The sequence below is a fragment of the Onychostruthus taczanowskii genome, unplaced genomic scaffold (genome assembly GCF_017590055.1).
Source record: "Onychostruthus taczanowskii isolate IOZ18803 unplaced genomic scaffold, ASM1759005v1 scaffold1, whole genome shotgun sequence".
Lineage (NCBI taxonomy): Eukaryota > Metazoa > Chordata > Aves > Passeriformes > Passeridae > Onychostruthus > Onychostruthus taczanowskii.
Genome location: NW_024496525.1, coordinates 9,090,927 through 9,111,239, shown reverse-complemented (window position 1 = coordinate 9,111,239; position 20,313 = coordinate 9,090,927). Strand labels below are relative to the sequence as shown.

The 20,313-nt window shown below is 34.2% G+C and overlaps 1 protein-coding gene across 1 annotated transcript in view; it reads right to left on the bottom strand.

The window, feature by feature from the left end:
- The window catches only part of FSIP1 (fibrous sheath interacting protein 1), a 65,173-nt gene that overhangs the window by 37,394 nt on the left and 7,466 nt on the right, over positions 1-20,313 (bottom strand). The window contains exons 8-11 of the mRNA XM_041401056.1: positions 18,827-18,918; positions 18,025-18,132; positions 15,510-15,674; positions 11,393-11,527 (exon numbers count right to left, since the gene is read on the bottom strand). Coding sequence (XP_041256990.1) covers positions 11,393-11,527; positions 15,510-15,674; positions 18,025-18,132; positions 18,827-18,918 — 500 coding nt within the window. The remainder of the gene's footprint in view (positions 1-11,392; positions 11,528-15,509; positions 15,675-18,024; positions 18,133-18,826; positions 18,919-20,313) is intronic.

Below are 20,313 nucleotides of genomic sequence, written 5' to 3'. Positions count from 1 at the left end.
GCCCCAGAATAATAAAACTGACATGTGCTGTGATATTGTTGAAGTGCTGACTAAGAAACTTCTTTTATCTCCTCTTGAAGCTATAAAATGGTATTCGTGTTATTACTAGCAGGGAATTTTAACAGCCTTGCACTGACAGCAATTATGTAACACATGCACAAAACAATAGAGTTTCACATCACTTAATAAATCCTTGAGCTCTCTTAGCTCCAGATCTCTCGCTGGCTGGATTTTATGGTCTGGTAGTTCTATCCGACCTTCAGAACACTGAAGTATACAAACCACAAAAGCACTAGAAAATTATTAGAAACAACTGGCTTTTCTCCCTGTTACATCTATTTAATGGAGAGGGCATGATGCACCACGACGGAGGTTAATTAAAAGATTTGTCCACTCACTTCACTCTGTAGCTAAATGCTGTTATGAACCCCTGGTATAAAAACAAGCAAGATACAGATATTACTTCTCCTACTATGATCATCCTCTTATTAAGCAACACTTGCATTTAGGGGAAAAAAAGGCAATTTCTTTAGCATGCAACAATAAAACAGATTTAATCTAATTTGTCTTTATTCATTTTAATGAAAATAAAAACACGTCATTAACATAAGAAATCTAAAAATAAAACATAAGAAATCTAAATTTGCAGCTGATTTTCCTGCTTACATACCAATTCTGTTTCCAATAATATGCTTTAGTTTTTTAGCTTACATATATTGCACCTGAAACACCTAGTGACAGTACAAAAATTTCATAAAATAACTAAAATTATTACACTATAAACATTTAAAAAGCAAACTGTCAGATAAGGAAATACAGATAACTGAAAATAAAGATTACAAAGACAAAAGGTCATTTCTGTACTGGAACTTGTATTACAGTTTAGTGTTCACTCTTCTCCAATCAAAATGTGTTTGACAGGTAGATTGACTAAAAAGGGAGAAACACACCTTGAGAAAACTACAAAGTAACTGGAAGTCACTAGGTAATGAGACAGAGACTGAAAAACTAATCAAAATTACTCATACAGTAATTTCAAACACTGATAATTCCATTTTTGTATCATTCAGGTGGAAAGGCATTTGTTTGCATAATGACTGTTTGCATGAATTCACTAGACACCCTGAATTTATCTCCATACTTCACACCTATAATATTTACAGGTTACAGTCTAAGTGACTCAAAGAGTCTGAATAATGTATGCATGATGACTATTTCTAATCTTTCTCCACAAGTAAGTGCATACTGCCTACATTCTATAGAGTTACTAATTCTGTCATTCCTTGAATTAACATAATTCAAGTTCATTATTATTTTTATATAAGTTCACAGACATGCCTTTCTGAAAAGGACCACCATCACACTATACTTGAAATTTCTCTCACAAATATAGGCTACAATGCCTTCTTTTGCATACAATACGAAAAAGATCACCATTCTTTTGCTCCTTTACTAAATTAAAAATTCTTAGCTGGTTATTGCTATCACTTTGAAGTCACCTCACTACTGCTTTCTAGCTTTGCCTCTAAGAATACTAGCAAGTGTAACAACAAAACACTTGTTAGCTCTTACAATTGGATTTTATTTCCTCAATCAATTATCCTAAACAAAAAATAAGTACAAGATATTATATATGAGTGAAATTCTAACCATAAACAACTCTAATCTTTCTCAATTACATACATATACCTGTTAAATAAATAATAAATCAAAAAACTGTAGCATTGTGTTATATTTATATGCAATTACACTGACAAAGTAATATACATGGCTTCAACACAAAAAGGCTCTGTAGACTGCTTGTCACAAACCAGAAACTTCCAGCACACTCTTAATAGGCTCTTATTACATTTAAGCCAATAGCAGAGGACAGGCACAAAATGTTTGTTTCCTGCAGAATGAAGACTCCCTGCTGAGAGACACCACTCTTCCTTGATATTTCTTTGAAGGAAGGCTTTGATTTACAGAAAGAAAAGCAGCTAGGAAGAAAAAAAGAACTGCTACAACCACATGCCCATGTTTGTAGAAGCAGTTATTCAGTTTTAATCTTCTTTTCCACGAACATCTCAAAAAGTGAAAGCATTCAGAACATTTGAATACTCTTCTTAGCAACAAATATTGTTTAGTGTTCAAAAGATATACATAATTACATTTTGTATTGAGGCACTAGGGAAGATAAATGCAATCAAAAGAAAAATATATAGTTTTAAAAAAAAGAACATCAATAGTCCAGGCAGAAAAGACTATATGATATGAATAATGACTGGATCCCACCAGAATGGAACAGGGAGTTCTCTGCATATTAGAAAATTAAGTCAACCACATAAGGAATAGGGAATTGTTCTAAAAAAAAGGGCAGTGACAGAGCACATACAAAGGGAAATGATTATTAGTATGGAGGTGTGTTTAATTTTGACTGGATTTTGCATTTGGGAAATATAACTAACTACACAAATGAAGAGGCAGGGGAAAACAGCCTATGAAGATATACTCTTGAAAGAATACTCTTGAAAGGATTACTCTTGAAATACTCTTGAAGGAATAATTTAGAAATGTGAAACCTCTTCTACAGAAGGAATTCAAATACACCTATTCACCAAAACATAACTGACAGAATAGGAAAATAAAAATGGGTCATATGAAGAAGCATTTCTTACAAAGTCCAGTCAGTATCTTCTGTCTTCCAATGTCAACTTATTACAATGGGTTTCTTTTTTCGGTACTACCTGAATAGTTGAAAGTAAAGGTAACACCCTATGTAGAAAGCATTTCTCCATAAATAAGTAGTACAGAACATGTAAAAAGTGGTCATTATCATGCAGTATTATGTACCAACGTACACTTCTCAGAATCTCTAAGCAGAGCAGTGCCAAAATGAAGAAATAAGGAGGCAAATCACACAGAATATTCTGAGTCAGAAGGGACCCACAAGGATGACCAAGTCCAATCTGAAGTGAATGGCTTGTATCTGCAAGCTTGGTGCTACTAGCACCCTGCTCTGAGGGGAAATCAAAACCAAAACCAATCCAGATAACAGAAAAATTAGTCAAGGAGATGATCCTACAACCCTGCTTCTTTAAGAACTGAAGGACTGTGTTAAATGTTAGGATTTATCACAAAATATGTGGCCATGCTTCTTTCAGGGACATAATCAATCTGTGTGATGACAATTACACTTGCCCTGCATAGTTACAGAAGTACATGCCCAGAAAGCCATTTCTAAGTCTCAGCCTAATGTTCCTTTTTATGAGGAGAGACTTCAATGGCTAGGACATAAGCAAGTCTCAAAAATTTTCATCACAGCCCTGAAACAAAGCACTAGGACTGAAAAAAAAACCCAAAAAAAAAAAAGTCATGGTGTTAGAAAACCATTAATCTAGATCAATGGTGAGACTGTCATCAGAAAAAGGAAGTTCCTTGTCCAACAATCTCTTCATGAATTTTGCATGACAGATACCACCAATGCTCAATATTCCACCCATCACCAGGCCAGAGAAATATGGTCCTTCTAATTTATGCTGGTTTTCGCCTGAATACATTGTTCCTTGATGAATATCGTAATAGCACCATGGGAAAGATGATGACCTTCCTCCTCTAAATCTTAGAAAAAGATTTCTATGTAGAGTTAGGTCACTCTCTTGCCTGAAGCAAAATAGAGATAAAGCTACTGGATGAAATTGTTTAGGTTGAATAGAGTGGGGGTGTACTCTAAACCAGGTTATATTTCTGAAAGAAAAAGCAAAATTTTGATCATACATGCTGATAACACTCTTTGTACCTATGGCTGCTTGGCTGTATTGGCATGCTCTGAGCATGTGTACCAAACCAGGCCATAGACAAAGGAATGCTCAGTCCAGCATCAAAAAACTGACTTAAGCATGAGACAAGCCACGAGGTGCCCAACCCTGCCAAACTGGCAACCAGTACAAATACTCAGTAACAGAATGTTGGGCATTTACCTATTTTTTCCATCAAAGGTTTATATGCCCTTAGCTCTAATGAGAGGGAATATTTTAAGTGCAGATTTTCTGGAAAGAGGACATCCCAGACTCCTAAGTATTTTTTGATACTGACCTGTGCTGTGCAGCACAACTAAAAAATATTATGTATAATTAGACTATTTAGATATATGAGAAAAAACTTCCAAATCTTTACTCTAACCAACTGTTTGACTCTGTAAACAGGATTACTTTGTTTCTGAAAATAAAATTACTACATTCATGCTAGAAATACTGCTGTTGTCATCACAGGAAACTTTTTCTAGAAGCCAAAATTCTGTTGGAAATACTTCAAGCTTTCAACTAAGCTTTGTTATAAAACTGTGATTATCAGATTTATCACAGTATGCTATCAGTTTGTTTGAAAACATTCATTGCAGTATCCCTCTTATCTATAAATTCAATGGGATTTTTTTATATTCTTAGGAATCATACTGAAAATAACATTTTGTTTACCACTACTGCCTTTCATAGGTGAAAATACATAAAATATTGTATAGCTTAAACTGAAATAAACAACATGCCAACAACTATATTAAAAATATTTATAGACGTCACATATAGCTAGGACATTTAAGAAGGTTTTGGCCCAGGAATCCCATGTGGCTGTCAAATAGTTTGATGTAGTTTACAGGAGTATCTCCAACCTGTGCATCTGCTATGTGCTTTATATCTTTCACTCTTAGAGATGCTGTATGACTACACTTCCATCCTGTCCTAGTAAGCTAAAGTGTCTCAAGAATAAAACCAAAGCCCTACTACAGAGTTTGTACATGCAGACATACAGACACACACAGGTATAAGATAAATTTCCAAAATTTCCTATGTTGACATTTATCACAGACTCAAAAATCACACAGCCACCGACTATAAGATGGAGAGATGCATTCATATACTTTTCAAAAGATTAAGATGCTCACCCGCAAAGGATAAGTTACACCTAAGTACACATTGCAGAACGTTTCCTCCACAGCAGCCCTGTTGTTTTTAATTTCTAATTTGAATGGGACATCCTAGGGAAAAGCAGAAACAGCCTTCCCCAGCCAAACTTGCAGAGTAACAAGGGCTTTTTCCTGACTATTTCACTTAGAGTACAGAGTGCAAGCAGGCCAATAAAAATAATTCCTCTTTCCTACAGAGATTAAAGAACAGTGCTAACTTGCAGCAAGGAATGAGGAATTCCTGCATTTGCCAGTAGAGACATGTGACAACAGGTCTTCTCCCTGCCTCAGAGGGACATGCACACTTCAATCATGAAAATTTTACACAGTCGACACCTACTAACCAGAGAATTTTTAAGCATTACTTCAATATTACCACAGCTAGAAACCACAGTTACTGCATCGAAATGTGATGCTACATGTTGTACAAACAGGGAAGAGGTAGGAGAAATGAAAAGCCCAAATCAGCTTGTGAAGTATATCCATACAAAAGGTACATGTACACAGTCAAGTACCTGGAAAACACCAAAAATCCAGTGCTTAATATGCTTGAGTGCCTTTAACCAGAAGGCTTCAGCCATGAGCACGGCAATGAGCAATTGTTTACAAATACAACCACTGGATGAAGGGCACCATCCTGCTCTGAAGGCATCTATTTATATCAACCATGAACTAAGGATAACAGGTTGAAAGGGGAGTTTAGAAGGAAGGAAAAAGAGCATTTCGAGTAGATATGTGGAACACAGGTTGGAGATGATGACAGGTCAGGAGACAGAAAAATTGATGACATACTGAAAAAAAGTAATAGGCAAATACAACAACGCTGTTGAGGTCAGAGAGGACAGCAGTGTGACAGATACACTGAATAAATAACACAGAAGCACAGAAGCAAGTCAGTTTTGATGGACTCTTTCACTGTCTAAGAAAAAGCACATTTCCAATAATAATCTGTTTGATGGCGCTAAATAAACAAAATTAAGAAAGCAGTGCAGTTACATATAAGCTATGTTACAGACACAAAATGGGAGGAGATCAAACAATGACTATAAGTAGCACTATATGAATTTAGAGATGGGTGAGTAGTCAGAGATACTTTGTTATTTTATGATTGCAAACACCACAATATAGCAGAGTTGTAAGCCAGCAGAGTTGTTGTCTTAATTGGAAATTACATTTTGGGAGAAGGAGGATCAGTACATTGAACGGACAGAAAATTTGATCATTGTTACCTAGAAATCCATTACATTTAAAACGGGCCCCATTACAGGTACCAAATTCCAGCAATGATTTCTCATATACAGTATCAACACATAACTAATACTTATGATGCAACTGGCAATACCACTTAGGACCACCATATGGATGCAGTTCAATTTACCAGGCATTTACATAAATAAACTAGAAGCATCATTAAGGGTTTAACTTATCAATATTTTAATATAATTTCGTTTTTAAAATTCCACATATGTACAAAAATTACTTCGTTTTATTAAATCTTAATGTAACATGTAGTTTTAAAATATTTTTTACAAATCCTTTAGGCAGCCACTTCATTCTTATCCACAGTACAGTGGAAAACAATCAATACACAATAAATTTATTAAATCACGAGTGAAATGTTTACATTTTGTCAATCTACCATTAATCTTATTGCTCTCTTCTCATATGTAGTAGCTGTTAAATGAAGAAAATAAGACTTTCACACTGATATTTTCCCAGGTAGAAATGCCACCACATTTCACTCTGAAACAACCCTGTACAATTGCACAATTAGAATGAAGTCTTGTAAAACCTGAATAAACAAGATTTGTTTGAAGATCGACAATAGCTTGACAAGCGACTTTAGCACCTGGTAGATGCTTTTTGAAGAAATAACATAGAGAGTGACATATCTCAACTTTATTTAGATAGGCTGTCTTTTTCCCTTTACTTGGTACAATGTTTTATGAAAATGTTTCATGAAACAATTTCTACTTTTATGGACAAAAACATGCTTATTTAGAAGCCAGACACCACATGATACCATATGAACTAAAATAAAGATGTTTGCTATTTATCTGCTGTAGTCTACAATGACTACCAATGGACAGAATAGTTAAAAACATGGCCATGTTTCTGTGTTTTACAGTATTAGTTGTTAATTTCTGGAAAGACTGTCATACAACATCTTACAGTATTCTCTGGTTGACAGATTACTTTCCAGATATGTGGTAGGGCTATATGTTACTCTCTTCTTCCCTTTGGAAGGAAAGAAAGGAACTATGGCAGAGGTCGGTAAGAAATTATTATTCTTTTCTGAAAGCTGCCTAATACAGACTCAGGATCAGGCACACTGAATTCAATCAGTACTGGGCTAAAATTGCAACAAGACTACGTGTAAAAACAAACCCCATCATCACCCTGATGCACAGTAAATGATGTAAGTGATGTAAGACCTTCTCCAGGACCAAACAATAATTAATTTTACCCTGAGATTTCCCCACAGATACACTTTATTTTGCATCAAAAAGAAAAGAATTATACTTTTTGGAGTAAGCTGCTACAGGTAATCAAAGCTCCTGACAGCATTGTCACATTTATTATTTTTGTTGTTTATCATCCTCCCCAGTTGCACACCTTTCTGCAAATTTTAGCTACTCTAATAACCAAATGTATATTTTCCTAACACTACTTTGCATTTAAAAAAAAACCAAAAAACAAAACCTTAATAATTAACAATCACACTATGCATTTGGCCATGAGACTGCATGAACTTGGAAAAAAATAATTCCTAGAGGTGTATAGACATCTGATAAATTTAAATTTAAGACTAGGGTAACTATATCTAGCTTCTGTTTTAAAAGCACTTACTAGAAGTAAGAGGACACCTTTTTTTCAAGAAAGTATCAGTATTTTGGTTGTGCCAAGAGGTAACTGGTATTTATATGTGTGCATATACACTATTACTTGCATATATATTCCACATGCATTTGAAGAGTTTATGATTTTATATATTTAACCAAAATCCAAAAAGAGATGTGTAGGTAGACTTTTGGCAGGAATTAATCAGCTTCCGGTGTAAGACATTAAAAATCAACACAAATATAGGCAGCAAATGTAAAGCTATAATAATAACTTGCTTTGATGTGCATTTAAATCTACTGTCTGCCATGAAGAAATTCAACACATCATCAAACGTGCCACTGGATTATCACAAACGGCCAAGGAGACAAAGCCACAATTGAAAAATAACTACATTTATTATTCTTTCTATATAAAATTCTTTTCATTAATGCTCAGCAACACACATTTGGCAGCTGAACTGGGTATTTTTTTGAAGCAGCAGTTAACAATGCAATCCACAAAACAAAGATAAGCTCAGTGGTTTCCAGGAAACAGAAAGATGAAAGAATGCGGAGAGAGTCAGACATGGTTTCAAATGAAGAACAAGTGAACTAAGGTCAAACTGAAACCTAAAAGAAATTCAGCAAGGGCCCAGATACCACGGTACAGATACATTTCAGTTGGATTGAAATTTCACTATGCATTTCAACAATGCATACAATACGTTCTTTGGTATATGAATTCACTAGGGACAATTTTTTTCAAAGTAAAGGAGGAACTCAGATTCCAAAGCCCTTAGTTTCACTAATTCAAATGTAATATTTTGCAGATTCTATGTGTTTATATCAAATGTAAATTAGATTGAAGTTTTATCTTCTGTCTTTGTTTTGTGAGTTTACTCCCAGATTTAGCTGACACCATGAAGTCTTACATGATATATTGGGTTAATTGTAGTGGAGGAATCCATAAATGTTATCATTTCAGAAGCCAGCACCTACTAAATAGCCTTCTCCAGAAATACGATTAATGTATTCATTCCCCTTGAAGAGAAGGTCATTACCATGATACAAATAAATTTAAATAATTTTACAGTAGTGGGGAAAATACAGCATTCTACCATATACACCAAAAAAAGCCAATAGAGCTACCTTTACACCTACTGCAAGTAACGTCCTAAAACACAGAGCTAAATTCTGTTTAGATAAACTATTCATAATTTCCACCTAGGAAGCGAAAACCAAAAATATATTGTCCAAGGGACTTTTCAAAATACATTTTAACATAAGTTCTCTCAGATACTATGTTTGTAAAATACTGTGTTTTACAATTATCAAGTATAACCATGCATTCAGAAATAACACTCCTAACTGCTGGGAAATCACCTCCCCTACTCAGAGCAGAGAATTTGTTTATAATTTTACATAGCAAATTGCAGTGGTTTAGGAAAGAGTAAAGGACAACTTGAAATGCAACGTGAATTTTAAAAACACGGATTTTAAATACACAATTTTAAAAAAAAGTAGAAAAATAACAATGCTAAAAGCTGCACACATGGACTCTTGCCATAAGTGAGAGGTAAATCTCTCACAACCCGCATTTTATAAAGCAGAAATGACAACTTTATTACCAGTCAAAATATCCCCTAGAACCATGCCTAGGCATTCCTCTTCTGACATACAGTGAAGAGTGCCACCTATTGAATAAAAACCAGCATTTCCAGAAATTATTAAATTATTCTGGAAACATGCAATCTATGTACTCCCTCCCTCAACCCAAGTTTTCAGTTTAGTTTTTCATCATGCAGTGTCTTGGCAGAGACCAGATTTGCCAAAATATTACTTTGGTATAGAAACAAGGTCAAAACAAAACTGCATATAAATTATCTGATTTAAGAAAAAAAAAAAATATACAATTATGTGTGTTTCATTAAAAAGAAAAAAAAATTCTTTTTTTAAGGCTGTTATTTTTTCACTCAAGAAAATGTATCTTTTCTATAAATTTAACTTTACTGTTAGAAGGAGAAACCTAGTTGCATTCAGACCTGAACACTTTACCTTCACTGACATCTGAAGTATCTCACAGAGGACCTACTACTCACATATTTGACATCCACATGCCATGATCTCAGTCATGCTCCAGAGCAGCAATGATCAGAAGACAGTGTGTCCCCCTAAAGAAGCCCTGCCAGGTGCTGCAATGCAGGCAGCAATGCTACACATTGGTGCAGGTGACATTCTGTATTTATAAACAGTGTAAATTGGCATTACAGTCTATCAATTTAGAGTTTTAAATACACACAATCTAGTCAAGGAAGAATGGGTGGTATATTGCAAGAGTCTGCATGTAATGTGATACCAAACAAAACTGCTATAACCCAACCAAGTTTTGGAACTGACCCATTTATAAACAAAATATTTGAATGAGTCAGCAGCCCACTGCATTTCCCAGGCCTGCTGTACACTATCATACAATCCCCAGACACACTTCCTCAGATTGTGCTTGCCTCATGAGCAAGGTCAGTAGCAACAAAAAGTGATATAAAGGTCAATGAGTAGAAAAATATTACAATATGCAGACTTACTTCTATCTGATTACCCATTAACCTACTCAATATACTAAAGCTCACAGATTTCCTCTATTTATTTGTCTCCCTATTTTAACTGTTTAATACAACATAATAGTGTATTAAAATAATGTTCTACGATTGTTTTGGTACAGTGAATAAATAAGAAGTAAATATGCTTCCTTATTGTAGTCACACACCCCCAAGTGAACAGCTTCTAAAACAACCACTGTTTCCTTGTCTGAAGTCTTTATTCTCATACTTCATGCATACTCCAGCACTGCCAGAATAAACCTTGCTTATGTTGAGGGGCTGGAGCTGTTGCAACTACAGCAACGGTGTTATAAGTAATTGAGATTATATCACTGTGGCTATGCTGCCACCTGAATCACAAAGCTCTTGTCTGCACTAGAGATTCCTTTTTGAGGGTGATAAAATATAACAGGAACAATACATTTCCTGACTCTGGTTCTTGTGGAGAGTAAGCCTACTGCTAAATAAAGACCTCCAAGACAAAAAGGTAGGCTACACAGATCTTTGGTCAGTCACAACAAACTTAGATATTTATGTTTTTCTTACTAAGTGAAAAACTCTAAAATCAGCTATACACAAGAAACAAATTTCTACAATGCACAGACATAAAAATGCTATTTTTCTTTCAATTTAGTGAAAATAAAGAAAGATTACCACAATAACTTAGTGTATACAATACTCTCATCAGACCTGGTCCTTCAAAGAACACTGAAGTACATGAGCCATTAAAAAATCCTTTTTAGGATGCATATAAATATTATTGTTTATGCTATGCACCTCTGAGGAAGAAGAGATTAGAATAATGTCTTTGACTCTGAAAGATCCTATATTAAAGGTAAGTATGCATTACAACTGAAGAAAAAAGGTTTCCCAGACTAATTATTTGAGGCTTTTGACTGCATATTTCTTTGGGGATTCCTTCAGAAATTTACATAAGGTTAAAGAATTTGATTTTATTTAAAGACACAAGGGATGATAAATTCTAACATTCCCAGACCAAAGGAAGAAAAATATGACAAAAGTAGGAAACTTACAAGACTTCTCTCTAGGGATTCCAGCTGATAATCTATTTCTTTCAGACGATTCTGTTGATCACGTTTTTCCTTATTGTCCCGCAGAACTTTTTCACCTGGAATTGTTTCTAGGTTTCTGCTTGCATAAACCAGAGGCTCCGGAGAAAATAATTGATAGAAGTTAACCACATAACTTTATATTGCTTCACAGACAGATGAGGGTTCTTCTGATTTCTACTACAAAAATAGTGAATTGCTTAGAATAATACATCAATGTTAAATTCTGCAAATGCAGTTTTCATTATGTATATTCTCAAATACAATAGCTAAATATCAGGCAAAACATATTTCAATAATAGGATTCTTACTCTTTGCATTTTAAGAGGAATTTCTTAGTCTCCAGATCTAACACCTGGATGCTTAATTTCTACTATATCAATAAAAGTCCTCTGACAATAGGGGTGACTGAATGACTGGTTCAAAGTTTGCTCCTCTTAACCATTCTGAGATCAGAATTAAGCCAGAAGGAAAAGGAAAAAACTGAGCCAAAATTACAACAGGTTTTGTTTACTTGGTATCATGGCAAACGAGGAAAAACCCTCTATCTGTAAGTTGGAGTTAATTGCCCAGCCTTTATTAAAGATTTGGGTTGCACATTCTCACATGATTCAATATGTTTGAACTAGATTCTGAAGTTTGTATCAGTCCCAAATACAGTCAGGTTTCAGTATTACATGTAATTCAGTTCATTGAGAATGACAAGTATTGGCAAAACTACAAAGTTATGTTGTAATCAGAAAAAACTCCAGAGCTTTCTCTTGCAAACCATAGATTCTATAGAAAAATCCAATAGTGGCAAATGTAAAAAGCCAAAGCATTCCCCTTTCTTGATAATCAATTCAACACAAAGGGACATGAGCAGCCATAGAATAAAAAAATACTCTATTCATTCTTACTTTCAGAAGCAGCTCAAGAAATTTTAATAGACACACATGGAAAATATTTCCAAGTAGCATGACTAATTGGAAAGAAAAACAACCTTCACAATTCAACATTCAACAGTAAATTCCTCAGCTACAATATATGAAAAACTGTATCTGTAAACAACTTTTTCTGAACATCAAGCACATCTATGAGTTCTGACATTTAAATCAAAATATTAGTTGCTTGAAAATAAACTTAATACAGTAAAATTTTTTGAATATTTATTTACAATAAGTAATAGTTGGCAGTACCACAATGACAGTAAACTTTCCTGTAACAAACATATTTTCTGCTTCATTCTGTGTTGCTTTCATAATTACTCATAACAATCTATTTGATATTTGACCACTCTGGAGCATTAAGCTGCTGCTTTCTCATAAGTAGTTCTTACAGCCTCACTTCTCTCATCCCTGAATAGTAACTGATATAAACTCACACAATATGAGTAAAGTCAAGGTTTTTCCCCACTTACTAATTTTTCAACATTTTTCTCAAAATATTATTAAATTGTATAAAGTATTATATCAAGGAAAACAGTTTATTGTCAATGTTTTGCACACTTCAGAATATGTTTTGTTTCAATTATATAGCACATGTACATAGTAGAGAAGTCCATTTAAGATTACTTTGTCTTTCATATTTTTAGATTTAGAAAATAAAACTGTTAAACATTTTACATAAGGGAAAATACAAATATTAAGCAAGAGCCAAAGCTGAAACAAACATAACGCTAAAGAGAAATACGCAGTATTTGAAGTACCTACAATTATTTGTTGCGCTTCCTCTCCTCTGAATTTTATACAAAAATAGTAACAAAATCCCACATAATGAAGCATATTAGGGTCATACAATCATCTTGAGGCATAAAACTGGCTGATCAGTTTATTAACCTGCTTCTAACCATGCTCTGAAACAGATCACCATCATCTGTGAAATTCATCTGTTTTGGCAAAGCACAGGCATAGACTATAAGCTATCAAGGACTTCATTAATTGAAAAATTAGTGTATCTTCTTAAATTTTGAGTATTTATTTAATCTTAAACTGCTAACTGTAGACCACTGCTATAATAAAAAAGGGAATATTTTCTTGATTAAAAAAACCCCAATCAGTTATGAAAGAACTCCTCATGGTAATACACATTAATTATCTTTCAAGACAACCAAGCCTACAGATATTATTGTTTCTTTAAATACCATCTTCATTTGCTTTAGTTTTCAGATAGTTTTTCAATTTTTCAAGCTGGTAACTGTACTCATCACATACAATCTTATACTTCATATTCTTCAGCCTATCATTTTCCTGTTTCTTTTGGGATTAAATTCAACTTAATTTGTTCTTCCCCAAAAATATTAAGTAAGACAGAAACATTTTTAAATATTTAGTTGATTTGGCACCAGAGCAAAGAAACATTTCTGAGAGAAATGCAATTCTGATGAGAAACATTTCCATGTAAAAGAGAACATTAGTCATGGAAAAGCATTCTTAATCCCGCTGGACTTCTTGCACAAAAAGATGAACATGTCTGCTCCTCTGTTACAGCTCAGCTATGGTATTGCAGGATAATTGAAGCCCATTATTAAAGATTTCAGAGTGAGAGAATAGTTCCTGTATCCTGGCAAAGGATCCATCAGTGACAAAAAGGACATCTCCCACAGAGGCAACAGTGATTAATTGTTTTGTATTTTGGAAGCTATATCTAACATAATTCTTGGAAGAATGTGCAGCTTCATCACATGCAACTCTAAGCTAATTCTAAATTAAAATCATAGAACTACAATGTCTGAAAGCTTTTTACATGCTGCCAAACAAAACCGAAGGGAACTGCTTTTCACTAATGAAAGGTAACAAGAAATTAGCTACCTGCTTTTGGTTGTTAGGTTTAATATTACTCAAAAAAGATAACACATTACTCTTTCATTAGCATACACCTCAATGCAAGTTTCTATTCAACTATTTCTGGGCTATTACCTGAAAAGAAACAACAACAATAACTTGGACAAACATTTCCAAATAGAGCACTCATTATCCCAGGCAAGTCACATTAACTTCAAACTGATGCCTTGCAACACTGAACACAAGGTCAGGCAATCACTGGCAAGCTCAGGGTAACAACTGCATTTGTTACGTGATTACCAACAAGAGGGAGGTGCTTTTTCACACATTAGATCCCAGCTGGTAAATGATCAACATCAAAATGTAACTCCTCTGGAACTAAGCTACAGAAAATACTGCTAGAGGTAAAATAAAACCTCACACTCAGAAAGAAGCCCATAAAAAAATGACATTAAAGTGCCCTTACAAAAGGAGAAAAAAAACCAAGCCTACAGGTATTTTAGTCTTTCAAAGAGCTATTTCTCATACACTGGTAACTGAAAACAGTTTTCTGAATGAATATTTTTACAGATATTCTCTGATACTTCAGTTCTGGCCATAAAACGAAAATATTACAGAAGTATGTAAGCTTTGTGCAAATAAATGAAAAATAAGAATTAGGGTTTTTTGTTTTAAACCCCATTATAGTAGAGACAACAGTATCAGGGCATGGGATAAGTTGGAGTCTTCTAAGTACAAAATTCAAACAATCATTTCTCAAGGCTGAGACCTTGATTCTTAATCTTCAAATCTCAATATTGCTGGCAAGGCAAAAAGACAAAGGCCATTAAAAACAAGGGACACACAATTTCAATCTATCTTCTACAGTCTTTAACATTGCTTATCAGTCACTGCCTTATCCTTCAGATCATAAGTGAACAGGCACTTTTGGTATTCTGACATAAGAAGGAACCTAATTCTAACTCCCAAAGGTAAACTATAATGCATAATTTGTTTCTATGCTGAAAAAACCACCCTCATGCAGATAAAAATGTACGAGTTACCCATTTCTGAACATGTATCTTGGAAGTGTGGAATCAACAACTCTTAAAAACAAGTCAGTTCTCGAATCACATATGACTCAAAATAGCAACAAATTATTTTTCCATTGTTTTCTACAGCTAAAATTTCTCACTTCACTCCTTAATCCATAGACTTTATGAATAAATAGAGGATCCTAAAGAAAAATGCAAAAGATACAAATACAGCCATATGCGGTATTGATCTCAGCACACACGTCATATAAAATATCTGCAGAGGAGCTCTGATCTGTAACCTACCTGATGTATCTGGCTTGGACATTTTGAGCTACAGCTGGAAAGAGCAGGAAGCTCCCCATCAGATAGTAGCAGCTGAAGCTTATTGTCAATCTCATTCAGGAGATGAAATTCCACCAGTTCAGGTGTGTACCCTTCTCCTGGTGCCTGCCAGACAGGTACATTCTCCTGCTGGATGTACAGAAAATACTTATGCTTCATTCACAAAGGAAACAGACTTTTAAGGGCAGTAGCATATCAAGTGTATTTATTTTTCAGCTAAACCATACTTAATAATAAAATGTACATTTTCATCCACCTCAGTATACAGCTGAAATCTCCCAAGTATTCATGTCCCTAGCACACTCAAGAGCAACTATGGACAGAACAAGTAGAGACATTCATACATTTATCACTTTTAAATATAACCAAGGAGCAACTTAAATGGACAGCCACTTTCCATCTGAGAAAGGAGTCAAAAAGTGAGAAAGCCTGACCAAAACTTGGTTTGGATTGAAACTGCAGAGGTTGATACTGTAGCAGAAACCACCTGGAGCCAAATCTCAAACAGAGGGTATGAGACCTAATGTGACACTTGCAAGGTACCACCCAAGAATAAAAAAGGCATTCATAGGAAATAGGAGTACATTAAGATGTAACTGGACTCGTGAGCTACAGCTCAGTCTCTGTATCCCATACTCCAAACATCCAAATTACCCCAGCAGTCATTTTACTCCAGGATGAAATGGACTCACACATCCTCTTTTGTATTTTCAAGATAGCTTTGCTTGGAAAATAAGCTTCTGTCCTGTCAATGTTTCCTGTGTGTTAACTCAGAACAATACTTTCATAACAGCACAGTCAGTACTTTCTGTGGAACATCTGAAACAATTATACCTCTCTAGCTTCAGCTTTGACAATTAAATTAGCATGAATATGTGTACTTCTAAAATACCTTAAACATTCAAAAAAACATTCTTTCAAAAAGTGAGAAGTGCTGTTTGGATATTTGGCATATATAGAAGTACAAGTCAAATAAAGTTATCTAATCCACATTACACCATACAGATGAATAACCAGATCTGCCTTGATTGGCAGTCTCCAAAACATTTCTCCATCCAATGTGATTGCACCAGCTTTTTAAAAGTCAGAATAAAATAAGATGAAAGAGGCCACTAGCTGGGTAGTTACCTGGGCCAGCTTGAAGTTGTCTAGATTACTCATTGGCTGATAATTTCCTCATGAATTTTGTTATGAAGTAGCCACAGAAATGCCTCACCCATAAAAAAATTCAGTGTGGGAGAGGAAGAATCCATCACTAGACTAGACAGACCTAAGTAACTATTATCCTTTCTTTCACTGTACTTTGATAGGAGAGTTAAGAGCTTTGTTCTCTAAAGAAATTATCCAGTACAGACTAGAGTAACCCACAAACTACCATTCTTGTCCATGGTATCAAGAACATACAGCAACACACGTGTCCTGTGAGATGATCTACTTCATATCGAATATTAACAGTGAAATCTCTATAGATAAACAACAACATGATAGTGACATGTGCCAAATACAAAATGTCGACAAATGTTATACTTTTCCATTGCCTTGATGCCTTGAGAATTGAAGCCAAAAAAAAGTACATACTGTTAGGTGGAATTTGCATTAGCTACTCTGCATAAATGCCTCTAAATTCCATGACAGACACTAGCTTAAATATAAAGAAAACCTAGTAACTACATGTTTTGAGACAACATTTTTGTAATCAGTAAAATAAATTATTTTTTACAAGCCACTATTCCCGAGGTCAGAAAGCTATATTTACTAACAGAAGGTTAAAACATCTTCAGATCTTTAAATTATGACATTTATCTAAGACCATCTCCTAGAAACAGTGATTGATGGGACAAACAAATGTTACTCTCCATGAGGATAATTTTTACTCACTTCAGCACCTGCTATTCACTGAAGTATGCAGACTGTGCACTGTTTAACAATATTATGTTAAAGCACAGATGTCTAATGCTTAAGCAAACTTTATGTACTTTTAAGACAGACTGAGTTGGAAGCCACAGAAAGATGTTGGAAGCCACAAAAAGATTGTGGTTAAATGGACACAGAAGCTTCATAAATGTGTATTTCCCTAATTACTGCATTTTGAAGTCCATTTACCAGTCATCAAAAAACTGTTGTTGCTAGGTTTTTGCAAGTAGTTGCTGGCCTTCCTGCCTGAGACTACAGCACTAACCACTCAGACTGATACTGCACAACTACACGTTTTATGCAAAAAAAAAGGTAATTTTCTCCAAGTGTTGTTCTAAGGTTTCCTCCTCCTGTGTCCAACTTTTCTTTTAAGTTCAGCCATTAATAAAATTAACAAAGAAACCAATGAGAATTCATTTTTGGAGACAAATTCAATATGGATCTATCCATATTTTCTCTCATATCTCAGTAGGGTATTTCATGGTAGAATTAAGATCAAATTTAGATTTACTGTAAAAATAAGTGAAATACAACAGAACAGTACAGTGTAAATTTGTCATACCTCAAGATCTTGCAATTCAGTTCCATCTTCTATATCTTTCAATAGTTCAGTTAGCCTTTTCCTTTCTCCCTCAAGCATAACAAATTGGTTTCCTGAATCCCTTGCTAGCTGAAATATTTGCAAGAAAAAACCCATGCTTAAGAATTCCACTAACTCAAACACCTCAAAAAATAAAGCTTTTAACTCTGTTTATTTCAATAATACAAATTATCACTCTAACAGAAAAAATATAGCAGCCTACATATAATAAATTTATAATCTTATCTTAGTCTTTAATATAGTGGGGAGGTAAATATTTTTCATTAGATGAAAAATCATGATACCTACTAGGTCCTCACAGGAAAAAAAAAAAAAAAAGCAGAAAATCAAGGCATGTCTTTTCTGACAAAATGTGCTCCCATCCATGCTACACATGAACAACGTGTATATCTATCCCTTATTTATGCATCAGGTTAACAGTAAATAAAGTTAACTTTATTTAACAGTAAATAAATTTTTAAAAAGTTTTAGGATATTGCCCTTAAAAAAAACTATGCCCAGGCACAAGCACAATTCAGTATCCAGTGCTATTTATCAAATGCATAGAAGCTGTATTATTCTAACCAATATGAACATCCAAGTTGAGAACTGCCTAATACAGTACTCTGACATAAACAGCAGTTTTAACAGAAAGGTCTTCATTTATGCCTAATTAACTTCTGAAGTTCCTGATTTTAAAAGAAAACTGTCTTCAAAAGTACTTATTGCCTAATATCTAGCTAACATTTTAAAAATGTTACTGGTTTTATACTTCAGTGCTTACCTCAATGTTCTTTTTAATGAAATGCTGGCTGGTTTTATTTTTGCTATGCATTTTTTCTGCTGTTTCTTCTGTTTCTAATTCACTTGGATGATCTGATGTTTGAGGAAGAAAAGTTGCTACATTAAAATCATTCCTATTTTGATTCTACAAGAACTGTAATAACATCAATCCCATTCAAACCTTTAGCAAATATACAGAGTCAATAGACAAACTTTTTGTATGATGTTTTCATTATTTATGTAAATAATAGCATTTAAAACATACTATTGCCAAAATCTAATTTCATTTTCAACTTTTTATTATATGAAATCACTCAATGTTACAAAGGCTGAAATACTTCTGGATTTCTGACCTCAAAAATGTTAAACATGGTGGCCTTAAAAGCCACAGCATTCCTTTAAACCCTATCATCATTGCAGTTTTCTCATCATTACAAAACCAGACAATAATTTTTTTGAAAACCACAGAACTATCTGGAGACATATCAAGTACATTTTTCTAAATAAAACAGCTGAAAAACAGATGATATAGTTGATATTATTATAACAGCTTATAAAGCAAACATTGTTAAAAAATAAAACTCATCATAGAGCTGTAAATCTATTAAACACACACATGATATTCTAATAACAATAGGTTTCTATCCATGACCAAAAAAAAGGCATGATTCTGTTTTTCAGAGACTTTTACCATGCTTAAAATAACAATTCCTTTACAAACAGCAAATATTTGTCACATTAAATAACAAGTCTAAGCAAATATAATCAACTTCTAAATCTCAAGAACTACTTCAAAAGCAGCCAAAAGTACTTTTTGCTTTTCTGGAAGCAGAAATTTGAAAAATGGGTGGGTTATTTCCCTACAAAAAATGAATTTGACATGTTAGAAAATAGAAGACAGGCTATATGGAAATAATTCTTTTTCAGAGGGAAGAGAATGAAAGCAAGCTCCCAAAGATAAGAAATAAATTCCATGCATCCTTTACACACAAGTCTTAAAGGCTTGAGGTGCTGGATCTGACCAAGAAACCTCCCTCACAGTTCAAATGCATAACTGTTTTCTCAAAGCATCCTAAGCTTTCTTTACCATTACCAGGCAACACCATGGTGTCAAGGAAATGGATCATATAGGAATGTAAGCATCAATATAAAGATGACAAGTTGCATCCTGAAGTGAGCAGAACATACCAAACACCAACATAACATGCAAGATACACCTTACTTTTAAGCTATATCTTTCACTTGACTGTAGAATAGCATTTTTTAGAGGGAGCTATCATACAGAACATCCCAGAACATTGAAGAAAGAAGGGACAGACAGACATGGATCACTGAGACAAAGAAGACACTGAAGACTGCCAAGGGTAATTAAAAGAGAGATTGCAGCTAAACAAATTTTGCATATGCATTTTGGTAGATTTGGCACATATTTCAAAGATTTGGTATAAATCTTGATGAGACTGATGAAGTAACAGCATAAAACTAGTG